Raw genomic sequence first — 15,155 nt, forward strand, 5'->3', positions numbered from 1 at the left:
TGTTACCTTAAAGATGACTGAGATGTAAGTGTTCTAACTGTCGGTGCTTCTTCTTGATTGATTTCTAGGTTCTCAGAGAGTGAAGCTGTTTCTGGAAGCAAATCTTCAGCTTTAAAGACTGGCTCTATGGTTTCATGTCCTCTACTACTTAAACTATTTGAAAGTATGTTTTGATTACCATCAGTATCAAAGGATAGCAAATTTGAATCTTCTCTGTGGTTTAAGACACTAATTGAATCCGTATAAGATGAATCCTTTTTGTCACTTGTTTCTGATCCAATTTCTCCTGATCCACTTTTGCAGACAATTCCACTACTTTCATCTTCACTTATTTTCCCTAAATTTTTATCTGATAAACAATCCGGAAAAGAAATACCTTTTTGCAGATTTGTATCACTAGCTGACTTAAAAAGCAAAGGATCCTTCGAAGGCACATGGCTCAGGTCAACACTCATAGATCTGTTGTCTGACATGTGATTAACAGTTACGCTTCTAATTTGATTTATACCACTACTATCTTGTTTCCTTTTGGAAGACAAAAATTCTCCATTTTCTGTAGGCAAATAATCAGGAACCGTTGGGCTCACACTTTCAGCAACAGGAGACTTAAGAGTATTTCCTTGATCCACTGGATGTAGCAAAAGAGCCACTTCTGCACTTTTAAGTAAAATTCCAATACAAATGGATGCCTGACTAGCAGGAGTGCCAGTCACAGCTTCTACATCTTTCCTTAAGTTCTCCAAAAGCAGAATAAGTGACTCATGGAGGAAAAGCAAGAGCAGATACTGGTAGTGATTGATCTGCATACTGACATGTTTATGAATGTGAACTAGGACATGAACATCTGCATCTGATGGTGAAGAGGAAAATCTTAAAAATGTATCTGAAGGTTTCTGACTACCATTTGTCAAGGGCTCAGATTCTGTACTGTAATACTCTTTCAAGAGCTTCTTCCGCTTGAGACGGCCAGTCAGATCACTAGATTCGCTTCGTGATGTATTTAGACATACTTGATTACAAGACTGTAGCTCTTTTTGTGACACTGCATACCTTGTTGGTAAGCAAATCCAGATGGAAAGAGGGAAAGAGTCTACAAAATTTATTGGTCGCCCTTTCCCACTCTTTGTCCCTTCATAATCTATCCAAAATTGAGAAAAGTACAAAGCCCAAACATCTGTGGCAGCAGAAGTTTTAAGAGTGTGTTTATTCAACTTGGGAGTAATATTTCCTTTATAAACTTCATGCATTTTAGTATCTTGTTCATGAGCATGTCTCTGGAAGATTGGATGCAAAAGATTAAAATTGTCACCAGATTTGGGGAAGCTGGTATATGCTTTACTGAAAAAATCACAATCTTTAAAGTCTTGAAACAAAGCTTCTAGATCAGAATGTCGACAGTTTGGACAATGCCTTGTATTTGTGGCAATCATTTCAGAACTCTGAATAGAAACTGCATGTGGTTGATCTTGATGACATTCAGATTTCATTTCAGAAGGAATGACAAACTACAAGAGAAAAAACATTAATCTAACTTACAAATCCATATACATCTGAAGATAAACTAATCAGAAACATAATTTAGCTCAGGACTTCTTTTTGGTGTTTCCCCCCAGAACACTACTTTCCTACCCAGACATAAAATACCAACTCTCTCCCCCAAACATTTTTACTAAACCAAGGAAAAGGGACTTAACTGATTAACCACTAAGAAAAAAACAACTTTACAAAAACCATAAATAATGAATAGTGAACATAATATATATGCATATTTGCATACAACATATCACAAAACAAAACAAACAACAACAAAATGAAACTAAATTAAATCAGTATTACTAAAAGCTTACTATACCCTAAGTATATAAGTGCTAAGTTTGGAAAAAGGAACTTTTTCTTAGGATATTTTAAATCCAAGAGATTTGGAGGATGACTGGATGGGTAAATGGAATGACTGGAGAGATGTCATTAGAATGACTTTTCTGGGATAAAACTATTAAGAAAATAAACTTTAGAGGACAGGTCAAACTATTTACTAAAATAATTTTTCAGAAATAACCTCAGTCCTCAAAATTTCACATCAAAGAGTTCAAAGGGACTGGTTTTAAAACTGTACATATTGAGAAAGTGTAAAGATCATTACATAACTGTCTTAGGGTATAATAGTAAATAAAATTGTAAAATAAAATAATTGTTATAAAATGTGTCTTTTTATATTGAATATAGTAAGATCTTTGAGAAAATCTTTAAAACATTTTTGTGATATAGGAGTTTTATTTATAACTTCATTTTACAGAGAAGAAATTAAAGGTATAGAAACTTAAGAGTACCAGCAACACACCTAGAAACTGAAATTTTTCATCCATGTCCAAGTCTTATTCTATTTACTACACTATAGTAGCTGTTTTATTAAAAAAAAAAAACTTCCCTCCTTTAGAGCTAAAATATGCATGGGATTCAGATTATCAACTACTTGGCTGTAACACAAATCAACTTCCTATTATCTTTGGATATCAGTAACAGGAACAGAGTAACTGTGAAAAATTAAACACAGATCTAACTTACTAGTTCTGTTGTATTAATTACCACTTTTGAAAGAAAAATTTTATCTGGTCTGGTAAGAAGTAGGAAAAAAAATGACTAATTTAAATTTTATTTCTGCTTACCTCCAAATGGATGAGCAATGATAAAATAAAAGTTTTTCCAAACTTAGCACTTATATACTTAGAGTATAGTAAGCTTTTAGTAATACTTTTAGTAATACTGATTTAATTTAGAAAGAAGGGGGGAAAACGGTCTCTTAAAGCTTTTTAAATTAAAAATCAAAACTAAAACTGAATTTTCAAAATCAAAATTAAGATTACAATAAAGTTGATTTATATTTGAGTACCTATCTTAAATCCTAGAAATTCTAATGGTATTAACTTCTCTAAAAACAGTTTTGTGGGGCGCCTGGGTGGCACAGTCGGTTAAGCATCCAACTCTTGGTTTCAGCTCAGGTGCTAACCTCAGGGTCGTGAGATCGAGCCCCACACTGGGCTCTGTACCCAGTGCAGAGTCAGCTTGAGACTCTCCCTCTGCCCCTGCCCCCACCTCTCTCTCTCTCTCAAGTAAATAAATAAATCTTTAATAAAAAAAAGGAAAGAAAAATGGTTTTGTTGTTACAGCCACTTGTTTATATGGTACCTTTAGCATTAAGCCGTCAACTCGAATATCAACATGCTCATCAGATTTTGAATTGTCATTCAACTTGTATACAGCCATAAACTGATTAAGACTCTGTTTTAAATCCAACAGAAATTGATTTAACCACAGAATACTTCTTTCATCCACAGTAAACTGTAGTGCATTCAGTTGGCTATAAAGGTTGGCAGATGGAACTGTGGAGAAAAAAAATTAGAAAAAAATTTTTAATGAACAGATAGTCTAAATCTTCCTTGAGAGAAAATATTTTTAACAACTTTTATTCTTTTTAAATTAAGATAATAAGGTTTTGAAATTTTATTTACAAAATTAAAGTGACATGTGGATGATAGCAAACACTTTTAGATAGACAAAACAAGATTTTTCTATGCTTCACTAACTGAAAATATACTACTTAATCTAAAACTATCAGTATGAATAGCAAGTACTATTTAGATCTCTTTTCCTAATGTTATAGTCACCAAGAAGCAAACTTCAAAAAACCTTACCTTCTTGATGAAGTATCACATCACAGTTGTGGTCCTTAATCAGATATTTCTGTAAGGACTTATACTACATGCATGCAATCCGAATCCTCTAAAATATGAGAACAGTGACTTATGAAAGTGGTAAACAAGGCAGATCTCCTTGAGAGGCCATGCGCTTTTATTCTCCACTTAATCCTAACCCTAGAATAGTGCTTGGTGCAAAGTAAAAACTCAAGTATCTAGTAAATAATAAAAGGAATATACTCTTTTTCATAGCTCCCCCCAAATATTAGAATGCTCAGGAGTTGGATAAATGTTTTAGTGCTAATTTATATTAAACAAATATTCACAATTATAGTATATATCACTTCCTGAAATCCTTTTGTTTATACCATAAAAGCCATTATTATTTTCAGAGTATCTTTTATTTATAAAAAATCTTTTATTCTAAACATTCAGACCTATTTACTTCTAGTAAAGCAAATAGCATGCATATCTAGAACTTTTCGACACTAATAATTTAGGAAAATAAACCCAAGGAATAGGATATCAATAAAGAGACAGCATTATAATAATGTCCTGAATAGGACATTTTTGGCATTCATTCATTCGTTTGTTCATTCATTCCTTCATTCATTTTCTTTCAACAAAGATTCACTGAACACCAACTACATTTTGTATATGGTGTAAAGTAATAAAAAGTAATAAAAGTAATAAAAAGTCTGTAGGTTTTTTATTCAAGACAGACACAGAGGTAGAAAAACTGCAATTCAAGTCCAACAGAGACAGCCAATTGGGATGTGGAGGTGCTTGTATTTGAAAATAGAAAGGCAGCGAGACGCTGAGATCACATCACACTCTAGAAGGAAGGAAGAAAGGCCTCTCAATTATAGACTTTGTGATGATGACAGCTACAGAGAGGACTAGAGAGCAAATGCAGTCCCCAAGGCTACAGTACAGAAGGAAAGAAGAACCCGGGCTCTGCAGATCTGGGACAGAGAAAGAAACCTGGTGTACTAAGCAGTAGAAAAGTCTACACAGTATCTAACAGAGGATTACTTATGAAATAGATTATTATACAGTTATTAAAGATATTTAAAATAAACCTGTAGAAACCTGGAATATGCTCATATCATCAAGGGGAAAGGACAGGATGTAAATAAAACATATAATAGAAACACATATATTAAAAACAGGACTAGGAACACTATGCTTATGGTTATGGTCTGAACCATGTCCCCTCAAAATTGATATGCTAATAAAGTTCTAACTCAGGGCATCTCAGAATATGACTGTATTTGGAGAAAGAACTTTTAAAGAGGCAATCATGGTAAATATGAGTTCATGTGGGTGGGCCCTAGTCCAATATGATCGGCATTATTAGGAAACACACAGAGGAAAGACCCCATGAAAAGATAGAAATCTACAAGCCAAGGAGAGGTCTTTGAAGAAACGACCCTGCTGACACTTGATCTAGAACTTACAGTCTCAAGAATTATGAGGAAATATATTTCTTTTGTTTGAATCACCCAGCCTATGGTACTTTGTTATGACAGCCCTAGCAAATTCATACACTTATGTTTTAGCATAAGTCATCTCTAAATTGTAGGCTTGTGAGCAATTATTTTTGGCATTTAAAAAAAAATAACCCATAATATATATTACATTTACAATATTTAAAAAGTGATATATTTTAAAGTTGGGTTGCTTAACAAAGAGATGAAATGTAAGGACTGAAAATGGATCTTTGTACATGGGGATTCAATGCACTCTCCTCTTTATTTTTATGTATGTTTGAAATTTTTGATAATGAACAGTTAAATTAAACGCAGTTAAAAGTAACCTAGCAATTCCACCCCTAAGTATCTATGGAGCTAGGGTTTAAATTGCTGAGAAGGAATCTTACATTTTTATCAGAAAAAATATATATATTGTAAAATGAGATTATATTCCTTTGGCACATGTTAACAAAACTGATAGAAATAAATAAACCTAGATTAGAAATCAGAAATCCTGGAAACTAGTCTTAACTCTGAAGAATTACTAGTTCAGTGATGTATTAGTTAAAGAAAACAATGATTTGTGAGAGGTGCGGAAGGCTGGAAACAATGGGATTCTCCAATTATAGACAAATGGTTGTGAATATCCTAGGAAGGCGTGTAATATAGCTGGGGACTGGAGGGAAGACACACAATGAATTTTGATATAGATGACCCATCCTTGAGTTTCAGCTGTGCCATCTTACTAAGGTGCTGAGCAAATGTCTTAACTTAATTTCCTCATTGTTGTAGTCAGGAAGGTAGAAAAGAGAAACAAATGAGAAATAACAAAAGACTACTGAAAACCATGAAGATGGTGAGAATTAGATCCCAAAACTTTGGCACAAACAAGAATTAAATGGTTAGACAGTTAAACAAAAAGGTACCACATAAAGGCAAATTTTAGTTTGCAGAACTCCTGGATGAACTGAGACAATAGTATAGAAATTTACCATTCAAAGAACACAAATGTATAATTATTTTAACCTTAGGACCCCAAAATACCTTACAAACAAAAATTCATGTAACTCAATGTTTCTAACTAAAGACAAGGGCCAAAGGTTGTCCAAAGTATACGTTTGTGCATTAAAAAACAGCAAAAAAATTTCTCTATAGCTAAAAGAATAACTCATTAATTTTTCAATGAAATATAGAGTTTTATATAACTGAAATATAAATAGGCTTTTACTAAAGGGAAAAAAATGACCTTATTCTATAAATAACCTAACTTTCATAAATTCTTTCATTCAACAAACAGCTACTAAGTAAAGAAATGAGTCAAACCTCAGGGATAAAATGAAGCATGACTACTACATAATTCCCAACATTAAGGATGCTCCAACCTGGGGCACCTGGGTGGCTCAGTTGGTTAAGCGTCTGCCTTCAGCTCAGGTCATGATCTCTGGGTGCCTCACCTCAGGCTCCCTGCTCAGTGGGGAGTATGCCTCTCCTCTCCCTCTGCCCCTCCCCCTCCTCATGCGATCCCTCTCTCTCACTCTCTCAAATAAATAAAATATTTTTTAAAAAGATTAAAAAAAAAAAGGATGCTACAAGCTAGTGAGAGAAAAAATATGAATAATCAGAATATGTAAAAAACGCTATACTATACAGGCACCTGGGTGGCTCAGTCTGTTAAGCCTCTGCCTTCGGCCCAGGTCATGATCCTGGGGTTCTTGGATCGAGCCCCTTGTTAGGCTCCCTGCTCAGCATGGAGTTTGCTTCTCCCTCTGCTACCCTCCCTGCTTGTGTTCTCTCTCTTTCACTCTCTCACTCAAATAAATAAAATCTTTAAAAAAAATACTATACTATACTTATATACTAAGTACAATGACAAGTGAACAATGAATTTTGTTTATAAAACTCAAAAACTTAGGAAGAAACAGAACAACTTCCCAAGTAATGGACAAGTAATAAAAAAGCAGGAAACTCTCTTACTTGGAAAATCCTTTCCATCTGGATAGTAATATTCTGTGAATTCTATATAGACAGCTGACATTTCCTGTGGAAGATACAGGGATTTCTTATTGCAAGAAATCATACTCTTGGGGGAAGAACGACATTGTTCTGCTGTAGAGACCTGAAAAAATAATTAAGCATATTGAAGTAACACTAAATAAAGCCCTTTCCAAACAATTTATGCCACATGAACATCACTTCAAACTCCTAAAACTACTTCAAATAATTTATTAATTTCCAATGAAAACGTTATTATATATTTAACCTCACATTAAATTATTTTTAATAATACCAATCAACTATTCAGAAAACTATAACCTCTTTAAAGAATCATCATAACAACTCTTTACAATAGTCCTTGCAAACCTATTATTTTGAGCCATAAAATATCAGAATATTTCTATAACAGAAATAAGTAAATGGCACAGTCAGAACACAGATCCAGGTCCACAAGAACAGACTGCTTCCCTGGTGTGTATTTACAGTAATACTTTATCACAATTTATCATTATGAAAAATAATATAGCTATATACAGAGTTTCAAGCTGGGATAATAAAAAAATTATGGAGATGGATAATGGTGATGATATGGTAATGGCTGTACAACTCTGTAAATAAACAATGCCAATGAATGCGACACTTAAAAATAGTGAAATGCTATCAAAATGCTATCAAAACATTACGTTGTACACTTGAAACTAATATAATGCTATATGTCAATTACACCTCATTTTTTAAATTTAAATTTGATTAGCCAACATATAGTGCATTATTAGTTTCATATGCTGAGTTCAATAATTCATCACTTGCATATAACACCCAGTGCTCATCACGTGATGTGGCCTCCTCAATACCCATCACCTAATATCCCATCCCCCCACCCACGTCCCTTCCAGCAACCACCAGTTTGTTTCCTAGAGTTAAAAGTCTCTCAGGGTTTGTCTCCCTCTCTGATGACTTACCATTCAGTTTTCCCTCCTTTCCTCTATGATCCTCTACTCTATTTCTTACATTCCACATGTGAGTGAAACCATATGATAATTTTTTCTGACTGACTTATTCCCCTCAGCATGATACCCTTCAGTTTGATCTACGTCGATGTAAATGGTAAATATTCATCCTTTCTGATGGCTGAGTAATATTCCATTGTATATATATACACCAACTCTTCTTTATCCACTCATCTGCCGACGGACATCTTGGCTCTTTTGACAGTTTGGCATTGTGGACATTGCTGCTATGAACACTGGGGTGCATGTGCCCCTTCGGATCACTACATTTGTATCTTTCGGGTACATACCTAGTAGTGCAATTGCTGGGTCATAGGGTAGCTCTCTTTTTAACTTCTTGAGGAACCTCTATACTGTTTTCCAGGGTGGCTATAGCAGCTTGTATTCCCACCAACAGTATTAAGAGGGTTCCCCTTTCTCCACATCCTCGCCAACATTCGTTGTTTCCTGTCTTGTTAATTTTAGCCATTCTGACTGGTGTCAGGTGGTATCTAATTGTGATTTTGATTTGTATTTCCCTGATGCCCAGTGATGTGGAACATTTTCTCATGTGTCTGTTGGCCATTTGATGTCTTCTTTGGAGCAATGTCTGTTTATGTCTTCTACCCATTTCTTGACTGGATTATTTGTTCTCTGGGTGGTGAATTTGGTAAGTTCTTTATAGATCTTGGATACTAGCCCTTTATCCGATATGTCATTTGCAAATATCTTCCTCCATTCTGTCAGTTTTCTTTTGGTTTTGTCAACTTTCCTTTGCTGTGTAAAAGCTTGTTATCTTGATGAAGTCCCAATAGTTCATTTTTGCTTTTGTTTCCCTTGCTTTTGGAGACGTGTCTACCAAGAAGTTGCTGCAGCCAAGGTCAAAGAGATTGATTCTGTGTTCTCTAGGGTTTTGACGGACTCCTGTTTCATGTTGAGGTCTTTCATCCATTTTGAGTTTATCTTTGTGTGTGGTGTAACAGAATGGTCCAATTTCATTCTTCTATATGTGGCCGTACAATTTTCCCAGCATCATTTATTGAAGAGACTGTTCTTTTCCATTGGATTTTCTTTCCTGCTTTGTCAAAAATCAGTTGACCATAGAGTTGAGGGTCCATTTCTGGGTTCTCTATTCTGTTCCGTTAGTCTATGTGTCTGTTTTTGTGCCAGTACCATACTATCTTGATGATTACAGTTTTGTAATATAGTTTGAAGTCCAGCATCATGATTTTCTTTTGGTTTCTTTTGGTTTTCTTTTTCAACATCCCCTTGGCAATTTGGGGTCTTTTCTGGCTCCATACAAATTTTAGGATTATTTGTTCCAGCTCTGTGAAAAATGTCTATGGTATTTTAATAGGGATTGCACTGAATGTGTACATTGCTCTGGGTAGCATGAACATTTTAACAATATTTCTTCTTCCAATCCATGAGCATGGAATGTGTTTCCATTACTTTGTGTCTTCCTCAATTTCTTTCATAAGTGTTCTGTAGTTTTTAGATTATGGATCCTTTACCTCTTTGGTTAGATTTATTCCTAGGTATCTTATGGTTTGGGGTGCAACTGTAAATGGAATTGACTCCTTAATTTCTTTCTTCTCACTGTTAGTGTATAGAAATGCAACTGATTTTGTGCATTGATTTTATATCCTGCCACTTTGCTGAATTCCTGTATGAGTTCTAGCAATTTCGAGGTGGAGTCTTTTGGGTTTTCCACACAGAGTATCATGTCATCTGTGAAGAGTGAGAGTTTGACTTCTTCTTTGCCAATATGAATGCTTTTTTTTTGTTTTGTTGTCTGATTGCTGAGGCTAGGACTTCTAGTACTATGTTGAACAACAGTGGTGATAATGGACATCCCTGCCGTTTTCCTGACCTTAGGGGAAAAGCCTCTCAGCTTTTTCCCATTGAGAATGATATTCACTGTGGGCTTTTCGTCGATGGCTTTTTTGATATTGAGATATGTTCTCTCTATCCCGACACTGTGAAGAGTTTTAATCAAGAAACGATGTTGTACTTTGTCAAATCCTTTTTCTCATCCACTGAGAGGATGACATGGTTCTTGTCCTTTCTTTTATTAATGTGATGTATCACATTGATTGATTTGCAGATGTTGAAGCACCCTTGCAGCCCAGGAATAAATCCCACTTGGTCGTGGTGAAGAAGCCTTTTAATGTACTGTTGGATCGTACTGGCTAGTATGTTGGTGAGAATTTTGGCATCCATGTTCATCAGGGATACTGGTCTGTAATTCTCCTTTTTGGTGGGGTCTTTGTCTGGTTTTGGGATCAAGGTGATGCTGGCCTCACAGAAAGAGTTGGGAAGTTTTCCTTCCATTTCTATTTTTTGAAACAGCTTCAGAAGAATAGGTATTACTTCTTCTTTTTTTTTTTTTTTTTTAAGATTTTATTTATTTATTTGAGAGAGAGAGAATGAGAGACAGAGAGCATGAGAGGGAGGAGGGTCAGAGGGAGAAGCAGACTCCCTGCCGAGCAGGGAGCCCGATGCGGGACTTGATCCCGGGACTCCAGGATCATGACCTGGGCCGAAGGCAGTCGCTTAACCAACTGAGCCACCCAGGCGCCCACTTCTTCTTTAAATGTTTGGTAGAATTCCCCTGGAAAGCCATCTGGCCCCAGACTCTTGTCTGTCAGGAGATTTTCTTGCTGGCTATGGGTCTATTTAGGTTTTCTATTTCTTCCTGTTGCAGGTTTGGTAGTTTATATGTCTCTAGGAATGCATCCATTTCTTCCAGATTGCCTAATTTGGTGGCATATAGTTGTTCATAATATTGGATTTTATTTCTGCACTAAGAGATTCTCTAGTGTCTTTTATACTTTTTCAAGCACAGCTAGTAACTTTATAATCATTATCCTGGATTCTGACATTTTACTTATATCCATATCAATTAGATCCGTGGCAGAGAGTATTACCTCTCATTCTTTCCTTTGTTGTGAATTCCTCCTCCTAGTCATTTTGCCCAGAGAAGAATGGATGAATGAGATAACAAAATCAAAAATATCAACCACGGCCCAAGTGAAATACACACTAGACAAATCTAAAGAGGTCAGAAACCAAAAACAAAAAGAAAAAGGGAAAAAGGGGCACCTGGGTGGCTCAGCTGTTAACTGTCTGGGCTCAGGTCATGATCGCAGGGTCCTGGGATCGAGCCCCGCAGCGGGCTCCCTACTCTGTGGGAAGCCTGCTTCTCCCTCTCCCACTCCCCGTGCTTGTGTTCCTGCTCTCGCTATCTCACTCTCTGTCAAATAAATAAATAAAATCTTAAAAAAAAAAAAGGGAAAAAAGTGAGAATATAATTTCCCAGGTGGACAAAACAGGGTGATCCGCTTGGTCCTGGGTATATTTTGGTCTGTTTGTTAGAAGACACTAAATCCCAACTTGTAAAGAAAGCAAAACATATATATATATATTTTTTTTACAAAAATAAAATTGAATACCATGAAAGGAAGCCAAAAATGAAGAATATATCTATAAAATGTAAATGTAAAAATGAAAGTTAAAAAGACTTAAAAACAAAGAGTTGATAAGTAACTAGTTGAAAAGGAAAATTTTAAAAGATGAGATACAAAAGATAAAAGAATCATGAAAAAAACCTCAAATTCTATATACTATTTTCCCCTAGCACTGGAGTTTTGCAGTTCTGTGTGCTCCTGTAAACTTGGTATTCGCCTGATGTTCCAGCTGGTCTTCTGGTAGAGAGGCGTGCTGCGCTGATTTTCAGGTGTCTTTGCCAGGGTGGAGTTGCACCGCCCCTTCCCAGGGGGCCAGGCTCAGTGTTAAGCTGCTTTGGGTTGCTCTATGTGGCTTTTGCTCCCTGAAGGCTTTCCATGATGCTTTAGAGGATGAAAATAAAAATGGCGGTGCCCAGATCTCCAGGCCCGGAGCTCAATGATCATTGCCTCCTCTCTTTAGTAAACCCTCAGGGAAAAGTAGTCTTCACTTTTGTGTGCACCCATCTCTGCAGACTCCTGTGGTGTGCACCTGCGCTGATCCTCCCGGAAAGGAGGGTTGCAACAGGCTTGTCGCTTGCAGGGCCCCTACACAGAAAGTGGTCGACAGATCGAGCATGCACCTGTGCCACCCCTCTGGGGGGAAAGAGAGTTGCTGTGTTTCTGCCCTTTGCAGGGCCCTGGCATGGAGAGTGGTCGCCCTACTGAGCAGCTGTTCAAGGTTTACAGCAAACCAAGCTGAGAGCCCATTCCGGGGTTCGCTGACTATAGCCGGTTTCCTGCTCCAATGCTTGGGAACTCTGCCAGCTCAGGCACCCCCATTCTTTCTGTGACCCCAGGGATCCTAGACCATACTGTCCCATCTAGGATTCTGCCCCACTTCGCCACCTGAGCACCTTTCAGGCAGGGACATCTCTCACTGGAGCAGACCTCTGAAAGTTCTGATTTTGTGCTCCGCTGCTATATTACTTTCTGGCACCTGGCTGATGGAGCCTCCTTCCCACTCCCCCCCAACCCCCTGCCATTTATCTTCTGATATATATCCCCTCAGTGGTGGCTTTTCTATTTGTAGAATTCCAGCAATTCTTTTCTTACATCTCAGGTTGAATTTATAGGTGTTCAGAATGATTTGATAGTTATCTAGCTAAATTCAAGGCACCAGATGAAATGAGGTCCCCTACTCTTCCACTATCTTGCCTCCCTCCTCTCAATTATACCTCAATTTAAAAAATGTCTAAAATGGTAAATTTTATGTTATGCATATTTTACTACAATAAAATTAACTTAAAAATAATACAACTAGAAATGCTTCCGTCAAATAGTTTCATCTCTTATTTTTTCTAAAAACACTATTAGTTTTAAGGTTCTTATTACACTTTTTCACTCTCCCCTGCAAAACAGCAAATTTACATAAAAAATGTATATATTAATTTCCCCAAAGTTCAACCAATAGTTTTATCAATTTCATTTATTTGTGCTTATTTAGTATATACCCTGCGATGTATCTCAAGGTTAATTTTTTTCATTCATTTAACAAACATGTATATTTCTCATATGAAGTAGAATAGTTTTTCAATAGTTTATGTTTCATCTTGGCTAAATTGCTTATAAACCTTTGAATAGTAGTACAGTCTTTATAAATTTAAGTCAGTTCCTTGCATTATCTAATTAAGAAGCTCTTCTCTGCATATATGGAAACAAATCCTTTTCAACTCAATGTATCAACTTACTTTAATAGATAATAGCTTACTTCCTGTTGCCTTCAACAGAAAAAAAGTTATTCAAATTGTGATAAACATTCTATTTTCTTCCAGTTATTTTTATTTGTTTTATTTGTATGTGTGGGATTTCTTTACTGTATTTCACCCTCAACTACTTCGGATTATGGGTGATTCCCCTCCCCAATTTTATATGTATTTATTTACATCTTATAATTTAAAGTTAGCTTCCAATAAGATGCAGCAGATACAGAATGTAAAACAAGAAGCAACTGTATAATAAGAAAAAAAACTGAGTTTTCCCAAAATTGGCACTATTGACATTTTGGGCCAGATAATTCTTTGTTGTGGGCAACTGATGACAATGCCCAGTGCCTTGTTAAAATATTTAGCAGTATCACTTGTCTCTACCCACTATTTGTCAGTAGCAATCCCCTCCGGTTGTGACAACCAAAACTGTTTTCAGAAATGGCCGAATGTCCCCATGGGGTAAAATCAGCCCCAGATGAAAACCACTCAGTAAAATAAAAATAAATTTATTTATCAAAATAAACCACAACAATTCACAGATGAGAACACATATCTGAAATCGTTTAAGAATATTATATATTCTATTGTCTCAAGGATTGCAATATTAGACCATGTTTTATGATAATAGCCTGAACAATATAAATGGGACAGAGATCTTAGCCATGAAGTTCTGTTCACAAAATAGGCAATACTTAGTAGTTCAATATGACAAAAAAAAAAGTATTTTAGTTTCTTCCGCTAAGAGCATTGTGTAATAAGGAATTTGGCCTTCTAAGAGAGGTCTGGCCTTTATCCCTGCTGCTGGGAGGTAATTCTAAATTGAACTGATAGTTTATGCTTATGATGATGACTAAGAGGGGGGCTGGCCAGACTTGATAGTCTTAGTAATCTTTAGAGGGTAGGGGCTTTGGGTAACCTGGTATTAATTTACATAGAGAATGAGTTCACCTACGAGGGTAATACTTAATGCATATTGTTACACATCCATGCCAGGAAGCTAAAATGTCCTGACAGGAAGTTTCACAACTGGAACCCTCCCAGCCCAATTCAGTTTCTCTCTCTATGGCTAAATCTAATTTATATCCTTTCCCTGTAATAAATGTAATTCTTAGTATAAATGTATTTCTTAGTATAATTTCTTTCAGTGAGTTCTGTGAGTTTTTTTTTTTTACTTTTTTATTGTTATGTTAATCACCACACATTACATCATTAGTTTTTGATGTAGTGTTCCATGATTCATTGTTTGTGCATAACACCCAGTGCTCCATGCAGAATGTGCCCTCTTTAATACCCATCACCAGGCTAACCCATCCTCCCACCCCCCTTCCCCTCTAGAACCCTCAGTTTGTTTCTCAGAGTCCATCATCTCTCATGGTTCGTCTCCCCCTCCGACTTCCCCCTCTTCATTCTTCCCCTCCTACTATCTTCTTTTTTTTTTTTCTTAACATATATTGCATTATTTGTTTCAGAGGTACAGATCTGTGATTCAACAGTCTTGCACAATTCTCTGTGAGTTATTCTAATTCTTGAATCCATAGGTAGTTTAGGGGAGACTCCTGAACTTGCAGTTGGTGTCAGAAGTCTTGTGCAGATTTGGCAGTCTGGAGGACTATGCTCTTAACCTCACAGTTTGGTTAATTCTGTGCAACCATATAAACAAAAATTAATGAATTGACATTTTCTATCCTGTCTAGTTTAGCTATTTCATAAAACTGGTCAAGATGTGGGGTTTTTGTTTTTTTTTTCTTTTTAAGTAGGCTCTACACCCAGAATGGAGCCCAATGCAAGG

The 15,155-nt window shown here is 36.2% G+C and overlaps 1 protein-coding gene across 3 annotated transcripts in view; it reads right to left on the reverse strand.

Moving 5' to 3' along the window:
- UHRF1BP1L (UHRF1 binding protein 1 like) overlaps window positions 1-15,155 on the reverse strand; it is a 115,226-nt gene that overhangs the window by 40,229 nt on the left and 59,842 nt on the right. For all 3 annotated transcript variants that reach the window (XM_032416165.1, XM_032416166.1, XM_032416167.1), the window contains 3 exons: window positions 7,142-7,283; window positions 3,184-3,377; window positions 7-1,505 (listed from right to left, as the gene is read on the reverse strand). In XM_032416165.1, the coding sequence (XP_032272056.1) occupies window positions 7-1,505; window positions 3,184-3,377; window positions 7,142-7,283 (1,835 nt within the window). The remainder of the gene's footprint in view (window positions 1-6; window positions 1,506-3,183; window positions 3,378-7,141; window positions 7,284-15,155) is intronic.

Source organism: Phoca vitulina, unplaced genomic scaffold, assembly GCF_004348235.1.
Source record: "Phoca vitulina isolate PV1807 unplaced genomic scaffold, GSC_HSeal_1.0 scaffold19, whole genome shotgun sequence".
Lineage (NCBI taxonomy): Eukaryota > Metazoa > Chordata > Mammalia > Carnivora > Phocidae > Phoca > Phoca vitulina.